This window comes from Colius striatus, chromosome 2, assembly GCF_028858725.1.
Source record: "Colius striatus isolate bColStr4 chromosome 2, bColStr4.1.hap1, whole genome shotgun sequence".
In the NCBI taxonomy this organism is placed as follows: domain Eukaryota; kingdom Metazoa; phylum Chordata; class Aves; order Coliiformes; family Coliidae; genus Colius; species Colius striatus.
This window is the reverse complement of record NC_084760.1, coordinates 61,810,653-61,825,688: the sequence shown is the minus strand read 5'-3', so window position 1 is coordinate 61,825,688 and position 15,036 is coordinate 61,810,653. Positions and strand designations below refer to the sequence as shown.

The 15,036-nt window shown below is 36.2% G+C and overlaps 1 protein-coding gene across 1 annotated transcript in view; it reads right to left on the bottom strand.

Annotated features, from left to right (window-relative positions):
- The window catches only part of PDE7B (phosphodiesterase 7B), a 174,023-nt gene that overhangs the window by 109,182 nt on the left and 49,805 nt on the right, over positions 1-15,036 (bottom strand). Inside the window, exon 3 of the mRNA XM_061990732.1 lies at positions 9,704-9,764. Coding sequence (XP_061846716.1) covers positions 9,704-9,764 — 61 coding nt within the window. The remainder of the gene's footprint in view (positions 1-9,703; positions 9,765-15,036) is intronic.

Below are 15,036 nucleotides of genomic sequence, written 5' to 3'. Positions count from 1 at the left end.
TGAAAAGCAATGTTTGCACTCTAGGAGTAAACTTAATCTCATCCAACCACTTGTATCCACACTTCAGGTTCTTTAGCAGTCAACAGGACAAGGAGTAATGGGATGAAGCTGGAACCCAAAACGTTCCATTTAAACATAAGAAAAAACTATTTTACTGTTCAAGTGAGGGAGCCCTGGCACAGACTACCCAGAAAGGGTGTGGATTCTCCTTCCTTGGAGGTCTTCAAGACTCACCTGGACACGTTCCTGTGTGACCTGATCTAGGTTGACCTGCTTCTGCAGGGTGATTGGACTAGATGATCTCTAAAGGTCCCTTCCAACCCCTATCATTCTATGATTCTAACAGGGAGAAATAGGCACTCTCTGACTAGATTTCCTCAGACCAGTGTTAGCCGTCTATTTTGCAATGAGCTGAGTCTGAAGGAGGTATGTATCATTATTTTCATCTACAAAAGGGAAGATTAGATGATGGCTGTAGATTTTAAATAGTTTTATTTGCAGATGCTTACAGACATTCTGTCATATGAATTGCATCCCAACTATCTTCATCATCATTTCATCTGCAGAGTGAGAGTAGTGCTCTGTAAGGAAAAGTCAGTAAGAGCACTCTGAACTTTTCTGTAAGAAACAGAGTAATCTCTTGACATGGCTGTTTGAGATTCAGAAATTACATTTCTTGTTGCTAAATCAAATTATCATCATTTATTACCAATGTTCAGTCATACTCCATGATTTCATAAGCCCAGAGCCTCAAGTATTTGGATAAGATCAGTGCAAGACTCTATGCCCAATCCTGGCACTGGAACATATTTCAGCTTATACATTTTTTGGCTTCAGTGAAAATATGTAAATACATACTTAAGTATTTTGATGATCAAGGGAGATCAACTAAGAGATCAACTTAATGCTTTAAGGATATCCTGGATTCAGGTGGAATAGGGTTAATTTTTTCAATAAACTGGGAGAAGATATATCCAGGATAGCCAACCTGAACTAGCCAAGGGAGTATATTTGACACCATATGGACATCATTCTCGGTATATAACTGAAGGAGCTGGTCAGGGAAGGAGGGATCACTGCTAGGGAATGACATGAGTGTTCAGATCTAAGTGGAGAGAAATTGCATTGTGCATCACTTGATTTATGTATTTTTTTTATTAATAGTAATGTTATTATTGTTTCTTCTCTCCTTGTGTTATCTTATTAAACTTTCCTTATTTCAGTCCACAATATTTCACCTTTTTCTTCTGATTTCCCTCCTTCTTGCACTAGGGGGAAGGGAATGAGCAAGAGAGAGGATGTCTAGTGTTTAGTTGCTGGCTGGGCATAAATCACAACAAAGAATTACGAGATGTACAAGCAAAAAATAAATTATTGTTAGAAATTGTAATTTATTTTTTAAAAAAAGAAAAGAAAAATGAAGCTAAAGCCATCAAGGAAAGTTAGTTACCCAGTTAGCAAGGCCAAAGAACAGCAGGTCTTTGATTTTGAGAGATTTTCTCTTTATAATAAAGGTGAAAAAAATCCTACAAATAATAAATGCTCAATTCTCAGTAGAAATGCTAAAATTATTAACATTTCAGAACAGCAAACATGTTTAGCTCCAGAATACAATGAGACAGCCTTTGCAACACAGATCAAAGAAGAATATAGGAAAATGCATTCTTAAGTTGAGATGTTTATGAACGTTAACAGCCAGGAATCGAGTACTCGAAAGCATACAAACTCCATGGCTTTCACAGACATAAATCATTCACTAAGGATAGCTACATAGTATTCTATAAGATATTGCAGAGACTGTGAAATTCCAAGATATCACTATGTAATAATTAAAGAGTCAACGATTAATAGCTAGAAATGGATTCAAACCAAAAAATATAAATTCGAACCATTTACATCTCAATTTGGAAGTTTTGCTTCTGGAGACTTTATTATACTATGCTATGATGAAGGGATTGATGCCTGTAAAACTCTGGATAAGTGTTTTCTCCAATATAATTCCATTTATAGATCTAATAACTGCTTCTTTCCCCCCTTCCCATTTTTTGAGATGGCGATATTACAGCAGTATGGTTAGTCACAGCAATTTTCTGTACAGCAAGTACTTTGGGTGAACACGTCTTACTCATAACAGTTTGGACAAAGAAGATGGGAAATTACGTGAATGCAGCCCATGTTTAGGCACGAGGAAAAATCAAACTGTGAGGCAGCAGACTGAATAGGCACTTGAAATCTTTTTTCCAACAGGGGATCAGCAACAACTCATGTGACAAATAGCATGAAATAAGATATGAGGTCATCTTTAGTAAATCAATCAAGCAACTGTTTGTCTGCTTTATCTAGGAAGTGCCTAGTTAAACAAGTAATTAAAAATAGTAAAAGGAAAGTTCTGAGAATCAAAACTTAGGATTCTCCTTGTCTTACATGTGTGTGCTCCCCCAGATGGGGTGTAAGTTATAAGCTCGTTATCCTCCTGGAGCCATATGCAACATTTTTCCGTGTAGAGGGTTAACAGGTGGAACAGAGAGCACCTAACCTCAAACTGTGTTGCCTTTAGTTTGGTGGGTAAGAAAAAAGTGGTCACTATGGGTTTTAGAAACTTTGGGACAGCGAAAGCCCAGAAGTCAAAGTTTAATCTTTCCCTCGATTATTACGTAAATGGGCAGCAGAATGCAATCTGTCTGCCTGCAGTATGCTTTGGACAAAATGGGCAGTGCTTCTTGGTTTTGCACTGCACTAAACTTACTAGTATTTGTACCTATGTTTTCAATATCACTGCTGGATAGGACTTACCTATGTTTATTCTAAATGTGATATGTGGTGAGATTCTCAGTCAAGTAAAAAAACCTTTGTGATAGAAAGAAAAACTAAGGGTCTGAGGTTTCTTTGTTTGCAGAGGGAGGCTTTTAAATAATCTCTTGAGCCTTGGTATCTCAACTGGATCCTGTGGTCCTAATGAATGGCTTTTGTAGATATGGGCAACACAGTAACTTTCCCTTCTAGAGAAAACCATCATGGTGTCTTTACATTATCTTTATAGTGTCAAATCCCCATTATTGTATTTCTTCCAAGTCACCTGACACCCCCATTTCTTTCCTGCAGCAAGCTCAGATATAGGGTAAAACGATATATGGTTCCAATTAACGTTTAAGTGATAGAAAAAAACCCAGAAATCACATTTAGAAAAGTGTTTTACATGCCTGCTCAAAATGCCAGGTCCAATTTTCATCTCCTTCCACATCTTTCTGAAAGGAAGAATACTGCAAGATAAGTGGTTTCAGTCTAACCCGATTTACAGGACAGAACAGGATAAACAGGTGGTCACTGTCACTCAGCTACCAGGCTATATAATTACCTAAATCAGTAATTAAATCAAAATTATTGCAATAATAAGGTGGCATTAGGGAACTTCTCTTTAGAACATACTAAGGGCATCAGAACTTTCCATTTATTTGATTTTTTTAAACATAGTTTCCTAACCAAATTAATTGAGTAGTCATGAAACTAGGAGATGGATTTAAAATTTATGTTCTTAGTGGTTTTGGGCACAAATCTCATGATAATAAAGACAAAGAGTTCCTTACTTTTTATCATGAGACCTTAACACAGTAATGAAGTGATACAATGATGGCATGTGTACACTGAAAATTGGTTGACAAAGGAGTCTCTGCTGTGGCCCTGTGCCCATCAATTTGCCACTCTGTCTCCAAGCTACACTCAAATGTAGGCAGCCTGGCGTCTTGACTAGAGCCTTCCAGGTAAAGCATCGGGCAATACAATAAATAAATTATGTGTGTTCTCAGAGAAAACAGGTGAGATTTAGAAGAGACAATCAGCTAGGGGAGGAGGTTTTAAGTGACATGAAAGGAGCGATAAGCCTCTATTATGATAGCATTAAGGTCACAGAGATACCAATTTTTAAATACAGACATAATTGTAAGATGAGGAATTGAGCCTCAAAGTTTGTTAATATACTGGAATAATACTTTAGAAAAAAAAGTATTAGAAGTTATTTGAAAATCTCTGTCTTTTCTCTACTCAACTGGGGAAGACCTATGGATTCAGAATTCTCATCTACATCATACTGTTCTCAACAGAACAATTTATTGATAGAAAGACTTCCATTGGCAGCTACAGTGTAAAATACAAGTGTAAAGCTTCTAGGGTGGGCTTGTATGTTTAGATTTGCGTGTATCTACATTAACAAGATATCAAAAAGAGACGTAGTGTTTATCTCGATATGTGTTCACATCATTGCTTTATACTGGAAAAAAAACCCCAAACCCTGCTTCCTTTCATACTGTATTGCAAACTGCTTATGGAATAGAAGCCTATATTTTTGTAGCAGATATTGTAAGCCCCTCCACTCCACTTCTCTAAAGTTCAGAGTAATCCTGACAGGAAGCATAGCCATGAGTGTAGATTGCTTGCTAGTCACTGGAGATTTTAGGCCTTTTTTTCCCTCACAAGCATATTGCTTAATTTCACAAAGATTAATTCATGTGCTTATTGTCATCCTATTTGCAAAGATAGAATACTTAGTCTGCATAAGGTCAGGTGCACGTGTAAGTCTTCAAATGACCGGGATATAAATAGTCCATATATTTGTCTATTTAGAACACCATTGCTCATGCATGCCTATCGGTTTCAGTAAAAGCTTTGCGTGTGGAACATATATAGGGTCACATTTCAAATGATGTCAGTGAGGACTCCAGAAAGCCTTGCAAAAGTGCAAAGCTTGACCAGTGCAGAGTAATTTGACTGTTTGTCTCCTTTCTTGTTCTCCCTCCATTGCAGAACAAATTGATGCATTTAATTATTCTTCAATATTTTTTCCCCAGTAAGTTGTATGATATTTACCTGATTAGATTTCTCAAAGTAAATGTTATTTTTTTTTTTTCTTTCCCAGTGAAGGTGAGTTCAATAGTTATGTAAGGCAGAGACCAGCCAGAGCCTTGCCAGTACCCCTCAATCTTGGCTTTCAACACAGTTGTTATTCCAGTAATGTCTCTCTCTCTTATAGCTGTGGCTGCCAACTCTGTTCAAATGTGTGGTGGTTTTCTGCTGTGGGCAAAGAGCCACCAAGACTGAAGCTGGATCCATGAAACTCATTTCATGGCTAAATGCCGATTCCTTTAACCATAAATCTCCATAGGTAACAAATGGTGGAAGTAAGCCACAAAGTAGCTTTTTGGGGGGGGGAAGAGGAAGGTAGGCATTTCTCAGTGCTGGAATATGAAATAGTTTGTTGCCCCAAAGTAACAAAATTCTATGCTAATAATCCAAGGAAGAAAAAAAAGTGTCACTCCCTACCTTTTTTTTTTGGTTGTTTTTATTATTATTGCTTTTTTCTTGGATGAATTTTAAAAGGCTATTTGTGGGGAAACTTCTTTTATTCCAAACAAAGATTCATCTGTCTGCTTTTTTAAGGATTAAGTCTACACCAAAAGGGAAACAAAACTCACCCACATTATTCCTGTCGGCGTGGAATTTGCAATAAATGAAATAAAGCACCTCAGCCATTTGCCATGGGGCGTCTGGAAGACTTGTATTTTCATTTTACTAACTAGCTCCTTAAGGAAGGCAATTTACATTTGCCCTGGAAAAATCTCTGCAGACAGTAGAATTGGCCAGCAGGAGATATGACCTCTTGAAAATCTACCCAGTGTTTCAGTAAGTATGAAAGATCAAATCCTGTGGGGAAAGACTCATTACTAGAGTCAACAAACTAGAAAATTTGGTTTTATCATCCATCTCCCTTACTCCACTGTCATCAGCAAGGTTGAATGGATTCAAATTGATAGGATCATTTAATTTTATATGTGTTATGGTGAATGTAGCTACCTACTTCCTATAAAACAAATATAAGGATAACCATATCCATTCTGTATAACTGGTGTTTATTTACACACTTACAGTTGTAAGACCTTTTTCCTTCTGATAAAGGAATGTTATTCTTTCCAGGTTAAATTCATAAAACTCAGTGCTCTTCCATGTAGATGTTACTGAGTTAGCTTTGGATGAGCTAGTTAAGCTAGCTAAGAACTGGTTAAGTTCCCTTAACTTTGGACTCTTCCAAGGTACTATGCAATTCTTCCCAATTTGCTTAGGCATCCAACCAGCAATTTTCTCAGCAAACTAACTCAATTACGTCTACATGATATGACATTGTGCCATGTCTGAGTCCAAAATATGTCTATCTACATATGGGAAAAATTAAACATAGGTTGTGCCATTGAAAATAACAGCGGGTGCTCTAGGGAGAGAGATAGTTCTCTTCATAATATGCCCTTCATAATATGAATATTTGGACTAATAAAGGCATAGTGAGTACCTTGCTATATGATCAATTTTGAAGCCAAGTATTGGGGTTTTTTTAAGTAAAGGGCATGAGGACCCCAGGGTTCTAACTTCCAGAAAGTAGCATAAAGGAAAAGCTTTTTGACATCCAGTTCAGCATTATCTTAGCAATTTTGGCACAATCGAGTACCCTTAACTAACTTGCTAACAGCTCCAATTTAAACAGAATAGTGCAGATTTTCTACCTTGCATTGGAAGTGCCAATTCAGAGATTCAAGGGAAACCTCTGACAACACACTTTTATTGGCCGTATGGTATTTTTGTGACCTGCATTACTACAATATTTCAGCTTCTCATTGTACTTACACATTTAAGCTTCTTGTTCCTAAGGAATGAGGAAACGTTTCTTTTCCCATTTTTTTTCAAAGGACAATGGCTGTGCAGGGATGTTTGAAGCCTTATATGTTTAGAATGCAAACATTTGCCTTCAAAAGGCTAAGGTGGCCCACTGACTGACTTTTTTCTGTAACAATTACAAAAATTTTGTCACTTTAACTAGTATACCATATAGAAGTGCAAAGAAACAAGCACAATATAAAGCTTAAGAGCTACTTATACTTTAGTACATATAATTACACTGATACTAACCATATCTTGGGCAGAGTGTAAAGTTGTTATCTATTATATCCTCAGGAAGCACTGCCAAGTGACCATTTAATTTAGTTGTTCAAGTTATTTTTCACATCAGGATTATAAATATCCATCACCCCAATGCTGAAAGATGATGTATGAAACTGATGTTTTTGCTCTTAAACTCAGGTTGAGCGACACCTATTCAGTCCACTAAAAAGTTACTTACTTTGACTATAGCCATTGTAAATATTTAGGCCTTTGTTTATTATTTCCTGTTTTCTATCAAGAAAATAAGAATAGAATAAGATTTTTACTGCAAAACTCTCTTACTCAACCTTTGTAAAAAAGAATCTCATCCACATAACTAGTTAAAGGAATGGGGACTCACAATAGCAAGCTTAGCGTTACTCCTAAAAATTTTTACATTTGAAGCTAACCCAGAACTAGTAGTATAACCCAGATACAAACCTTTTCTGACAAAATCAGCTGTTAGCATTTTAGATACTGCTTGATAATGTACAGTTCCAAGTACAGACTGGTCTAGTGTCACATACAGTCAGTACTCTGGGCTCCTATGGTTTTTTTTTTACTTAGTAATTATCCTCTGACAGCTGCTGGGTCTTGCCCTCTAGTTTTTTTTTCAGCACTATATCACTGCTACAGCATGGCCATGCAGTCAAGAAAGATGTTCCTTTCTGAAGGCATGACGTGCTTTGTTCACAATCACACACCCACAGATGTTATGATGTTGCATTTGCATTTATTGGTGGCAAATTTTGTCTTTCATTCTTTGGAAATCCAGTTACCTTGGAAAATGTAACATCGGACACTACATGAAGCATTCAGCACAAAGTCTTAGACCTTTTAGGTGGCTTGATTTGTAGCTCCTTGTCTTTTGTACAGATTTCAGAATGAGATGAGAAGTTGCATAATGGACAACCACCACTGGCTTTACAGCACTACCAGAACCATACAAATTTCTCTGATAAGTCAAGACAGTGGAGATTGTCTCCAGTAGTTGCCTTCAGGCAACCATATAGTACCAGCTTCTACTTCCTCTGTCTCTTACAGAGCCAGTTGTGAGTTGTATACTTAATCTCAGCTCTGTATATGATTTGGGAATTGGGGTGAAATGTAATATCCTAGATTATATATGACACTACTGTCCTTAATTTGTTAAAGATATAAGAATAATAATAGCAGGCAAGGTATTTTTAAATATAGGAGATGTAGCCTCTGAGAGCCAGTCACACCTTTGGCATGTCCCCTTGGAATTGTTTTTATGTTCCTAGAAGTTTCCTTACAGAGCACAACATATGTTCTCATTCTTGCACATGTTTATACTACACAACATAGACAAAAATACATATAATGGAAACAAGATCTTGTTCTACTCACTGTTCCTAAAGAACCATTTGCATTAAGCATGATACTAAACTCCCAATTTTGAACTGACTTGTTACAAAAATGTCAAACCAAATGATGACTCACTCCATGAAGATGATCTTCATCATCAGGTCATTTTTTTGTTTTCACGTCTCCCACCCTCCTTTTATTCCCCTAATGGATAACATTTGCATGGATACAACTTGCTTAAAACTAGAGTTTTACAGACTCGGAGGTATTTAAGCTGTAGATTATAATTGGCATGATAAAGGATCACAAGTGTATCTTTTCTGTTAGCTTGTTCCATTAAGAACCTCTAACCATGGATCATTGATGTAACAGATCATTATGGCCCATTGTGCCAGTTCATCTGTTGGGATCTGTGCACTGTAAGCATGACAGATTTCCTCTGCAGCAATTATAGTCTATTGTGACAATAGGATTTAATGAATATAAACAACAAACCGCATAATCTGTTATTACAGAACACAGCTATGCACCCAGATGAGAATTAAGTTCCTAGACATTGCCAGTTGCAGTTTTAAAAATTGTGACTATTTCAGTCTTCATGTGATTAGATGCAATGCTCTAATTTACAGCATACATTTTTCTCAACCCTGGTAGATGAAAAGTCTTTAGAACTTAAAGCCTCATCCTGCAAGTGTTCTGTGATTTCATTTTTATGGGTAAAATGATCTTTGAGGTTTTCAGACACTTAATCCCTGTCTTTCATTGTGATGACATTAGTTGTGCTGTTGATGTTTCTGTACTAGCCTTGTAGATTACACAAACAAATTAATGAAACAGCAGAACATTTCTGTATTGTTTCCAAACAATAGATACTTCTACTTAATATTAATTTTTAGAAATGATAGCCTAAACGGTATGCCTGTGCAAGTCTATAAAATCACAGTGATTGAAGTATTTCTGATTGATGCAGCTGAAGGTCTGCCCTAGTGGGTTTTGTTGCATATTTGTGAAATTAAAGCTCTCTTTCAAAGTACAGGTGTTCAGCTTTCAACTATGGGTTCTGGACTTGAGTATATCAGGGGTTACAATTGCAGAGTTTGTACAGTTATATTTTCATCTATGCAGATAGGCAGTACTGGAATACATATATACATTGTTTCAATAGCTGAAGTGGTTTAGTGGTGGACATGGCAGTGATAGGTTAATGGTTTGAAACAGTCTCAAAAGTCTTTTCCAACCTGAATGATTCTATGAATCTAAAATTTACCATAAATAATATATTAATGAGGACTACATGTGGATGAGCACTGTAAATTATCTCAGCTATTATAATATACTTTTGAGAAAAAGTCCCTAATTAAATGTACTTCCATACAGTTCTTACATCACAACGGGAAAAGACTCTTACCCTTACCTAGCATGCGAACACATTTGGCATTCTGGTCAGGACTGTCAAATGAGATTTCTCCGCACCTCTGCAAAAAAAAAGGGTATATTTAAGTAAAGACTCCATGACAGTATCCATCCTCTGATAGTATCCCAATCCTCTGATACCTTGTTCATATTTTGGAACTGGAAATGTTCAAAGACATGTAAAAATGTCAAAATCGGATTTCAAGTAGCAAAAGTCTGAGGAAGAATGGACATTGTTAATGTGCAAGGATGAGTCAACACTGGTCCAGGGTTTTAACAAAGAAAAATGCAAGGTAACACCTATTACACTTGTATCTATGACTTACACTACTGCCTGATCCAAGTTACTGCTTGTTACCATCAGAACCAGTTGTACAGGAGGCCTCATTGTTACTTGCAAGGCCTCTTGGGTATACTAATTTTCTTGTCACACGGCTGCACCCTAAAGTGTATCTGTGAAACGATCCAGTTGAAAACAAAACAAACAGCTATGCTGATCCAACAATTAGTATTGCTGTAAAATGAACTTTATTTAAAAAACCCCACAACTCTTAAACATTTATTAAGGAAAGCTGCTGTTTCACAAAGTTTAAACTTTCCATAACACCTATGATTAAAATTGCTTTTTTTAAGGTGCAAATAATCTATGTCTCTATGCTAATATGTTTTGTTAATGAAAAATAATATTCACATGCATAGGTATATTACAAGGGCTGATGTTCTGTCCCTATATAAACTCAATGAAGGAACATCATTAAAGTTAGGATCAAAATACAGAAGTGTTGGGTTGTTTTCAAAGATAAGAAATCATTTTTGAGTCCTTTATGCAGATAGGTATGTCAGTTTAGCTGCCAGGAAAAACATAATTGGGGTGGTTCATAGGTCTAATCCAACTTCAATTAAAGTCAGTCAGTATACATATCCCACTCACTTCAGTAGTGGTTGCTTTAGGAGGTACAAAAATAGATTCTATTTTGTAACACTACAATCAAAGTTCATGATAGGGGCTTAAGGATAGCCTCATATTTTGTAGGTTCTCCATACATCCTTATCTGCATATTCATGGTTTTGATATTTATGACCAAATGAAATAAAAGCACAGTGATTCAAGTTTGGGAAAACAACTGAGAGTTATTAATTTCTCCTCCTCTTCCTTTCTCTCTCTCTTTCTTACGTAGTTTCCCCTTTTCAGTTTTTTTTTTTCCTTAAAAAAAACAACTTGTTAATACAAGTGACATTTGCAGCAAATCTTAAAGCCTACAAAAAACTAAGTGAGTAAAAAACTCAAGATCTTCAAAGAAGCTGAAGCACAACAGTTTAGTAAATGAACAACACCTTTAGAACTCACTATTTTAAAAATAGAGTTCACCTCCCTCTCACAGAAATAAACACAAACAAACAAACAATAGCCCATCTCCCACACAGAGACTTTTCATATATCAGCACATCTGAAAAAAGCAAACAGACTCCTATATTAACCTTCCCAGGTGGGAGCAAATACTACTGAAAGATTGCAAAAGAAGAGCAACACCTAGCATTTCAAAGTTAATTTTACAAATGCTCTTACACCAGCTCCCTGTCAGGAGACACAAAAATTTGCTATATATTTTTTTCGAAGAAGAACGTTAAGATATGGACATCTTTTCACAGAAATCTCCCAGCTGCTTCTTCACAACTATAAGTATACTTAGACAAACACAGATATGTGTAAAAAAACACAGAAAAAGTGACTGACCACCTTGCCCCTGAATTTAAGCTGCTCTTTGAAAACCTTTGGTTATCTTTTATTTAATCTCTCAGATGTATTGTAGATTCCAGACATATTTATAATAAGCATAACATTTCAGGCTGGCAAACGATATCTTACAATATCTAACAATGCTCACCCGTCCTAGTGTTATAAAATTGGGAAAATGGCTACTGTTCCACAGAATACACTAGCATACCACAGGATCTATTATGATGATGGATGAACTTTGAAAACTTTGCAAGTAGGATTCAGGTAGCTGTATACAAGTTCATGGCCTTACCTGAAATCCCTTAACCCCTGCAACCTGCAGAACTGTCTGGAAATCATGCTAGAACAGTCAGCCTAGAATATATTTTACTATTACCACTGCAGCTGGAAACACCAGGAGAAAAAGATTATGCCACAATTTAATTTCTGATGCCAGTAAAATCTCATGGGTACACATCAATGGGATGAAAAATAAGCTGTTACCAAACTGCTCAGAGCATCTGAAAAATACTTTATTCTATCTTGAATGTGTAAAGTGGCACAGAAATGCAGCAGGAACTCATTTTTGCTCATCCAAGAAATAGAGTTGTTCGGGCATTTTTGCTCTTAGCAGATGTTTTCCATGAACATGAAGGAAGGAATGATTTCAGAATTTAATCTTTGGGATTAAACTGAGACTTTGCCACCAATGCTATGAATTCCTACCAGAGTTGGATAAACTTCTCCTGTCCTTTTCCTGGCCCAGCTTACTTCCCTTTCTGGTTTGGGTTTGTTCCACCTGCTTGTATATTGGGGCTGGTGACACTGTGACACAAAGCCAAGAGACTCTCCAGCCCCAATCCATTTGCAAACTAGTTCCAAAGCAGCTGCTCATTCTCTCCTGGAAGTTTCTAAGTTGGCTACAAAGTCAGCAGTGGATACACCAGTGAGCAGAAATAGGAATTTGACATTAGATGCTGGTTATACTGCTTTTTAATTCCAACCAGTCAGAAAGCAGAGAGAGGTGAAAGAATAACCTTGGACATATCTGCTGTACATATGCAGACCTATTGCATGCTTGTAGATCACCATTTATGTCTGTTGAGGAAGCTGAGAGAGAAACATGACATCTCTTTTAAAGACTGGCTAAACGACCTCTAGAAGCTGCTAAATATAAGCAGCACTAGCTATATTCATAGGAGTCAGGTCTGGAGGAAGATATCAGTTTTCCGTTCCTATTTTAGCGGAGGAAGAGTATCGATGGTGAGATGTAAAGACCAAATATATTACCCAGTTAGGAAGAGCAATGAACTCAAAGAGCAGAGCTGCCTTTGAACTTCATTTCTTGAAATCTATGATGAGATTGGATTCACAGTCATGACCTATATTTGAAACTCATTGAAGTTCCAAGATTTCACTCTCTAAAATACTATAAATCATATTCTTGGATCTAAATGATCCCTGAATTTGGGATATTTTAAATCTCTCAGTTTGGGCTTCATGGTTAGGACTGCTACAGCACTGGTAGGACTGCTCAGCTATATGTAGTCCTGGATGTTGGGCTGATGAGTTTACAGAGGCAACCCTGCTGAAAATACCACTGGTTTTCACTTCGTCTGAAGTGAGAGGGGATATGTTATTGAAAATCTCAGCATCCTTGGAACTGGTCAGATTTAACAAAGAAGTAAAATTTACCCCTTCAAACTTTCATTATACTTTCATATCTTTTGAAGCACTGAATTCTAGACTAGACATTATCTACTCTCAACTCCCTTTTTTTGACATCAGAGGTATGCCATGATGTTGAATCTGTTACAAAAGCTGAAACATAGTAAACTAGAATGAGACTTTCAAGTCCCCAATGGAAAAGGAGACTGAATCATGGAGCAGCTGAAAGCAGAGCTTAAAAAATGCCAGAGAGAAAAAGATGAAGTTGCTGTTAGAGAATAGGGATGAAAGGACATGCTATTCAGAAGAAATGTGATATGAAATCAGGTTCTTTGATGAGGTAAGTATATTGGAGAGCTTGAAGCCAGTATCACCTGTCAGGGAAGAGAAATACCACTTTACACAGGCACCATCCTTCATAGTGAAAGACTTTGCTGGAGAAGGGTGCTCTCAGGCAAGATGGTCTCTTTGAAAGATACCATAAGGAGTACACAGGAAGTCTTCTGTGAGGAGCCCTGTGTCAAAATAGTGTAATTAAAATTGCAGAAAAGTAGGGCACAACCAGCAGAAAAAACTTAATGCAGAGAATGGATGGAAAATCTACTTGTCAGTTCTACTAATGTTGTAGTGCATCTCGTATTACTTCTCTGGTATTATGTGATCATGCATAGGTTGGGTTTCCATTTTCAGCATGCCTGGGCTCACACCACCTGCATTTGAGGATCTGAGATATGTAGCAATAAACAGAGTGTATATATCTCAGACAGAATATGCCCTTAGTTTGGTTTTTTCCTTATGTTGTGGAGAAATCTTTATCTATTAAAAAAATGTTTTTGAACTCATTCTATTCAACTTCTGTCTGTATGCTAAATTAAAACATTGTATGTTTTAAGAAGAGAGATACAAGTCAACTAATTGACATAAATAGAGATAAATTCTTACCTATGACAAATTTCAGCAAATAAAGATATTAAAATTTTTGTAGTAAGAACTTGTTAATGAGAAATAAATACAATTGTTTTCTACTTATTTAATGAACATGAATACCCTTTAACAATTTTAATAATTTTAGAGTGTATAATATTTTTAAAATATGAATTTTTCTGGCATGAAATCTGAACATGTGTAATTTTGACCTCTTTAAGCTGCAGACAACTGAGTTTTGAAATGCCATCTTAGTTAGTTAACAGGTTATAGAAGTAGGAACCATATTAATAAGCTTCTTTACTCTGTTCAGTTCTGTTCTGCATGTCCTCACTATGCTTCTCAACATATATGTCTCTTCTAATATTGCAGTAATAAATGAACTACCTGATGTACATGATCAGCCAAGCGTCACAATAAAGACTGGATAATTTTCTTTTTGCAGAATATGACAGAGATTACCTTAAAATAGAGGTGTGTTAATTGAACATTGATTGCATACCAAACATTTCTTGACAGCCCAACTTATTTATTTTTAAAAATAACCTCAAGTTAATATGTTTTGCTGTTACTAATAGTAGGATTAGGTTGATACTATGTAATAATACTGTTTGGTAAAAGATTTTTTTCTTTACTTTTTTTTTTAGAGTAGTGCATATAATTTCTCATTCCTCAGAAATCAGAGTTAAAATATATACTTGTAGACACAGTTACTTAAAAAAAAATTAAGGCAGAGCAAATAGCTTCTAGCTTCTATGAAAAAATAGATGATCTCAGAGTCAAAAAACTGCTGTTATTGATATCTCTGTTTCCCTATTATGTTCCTTACTCAATGATCTTTAAAAGGTACTTGTATAAAGTCCTCTAGTATGTAAAAGAATCATTATCAATTCCTATGGATTCATAGATGTCAAGTTTGACAGTGCTGCTTTGTAAGTCTTTTATAAAAACAACTGATACTCATATAAATAGCTGAAATTTAAGGGCAATATTTCATAAGGAGTCAGACCACTGCTCTTCATCTT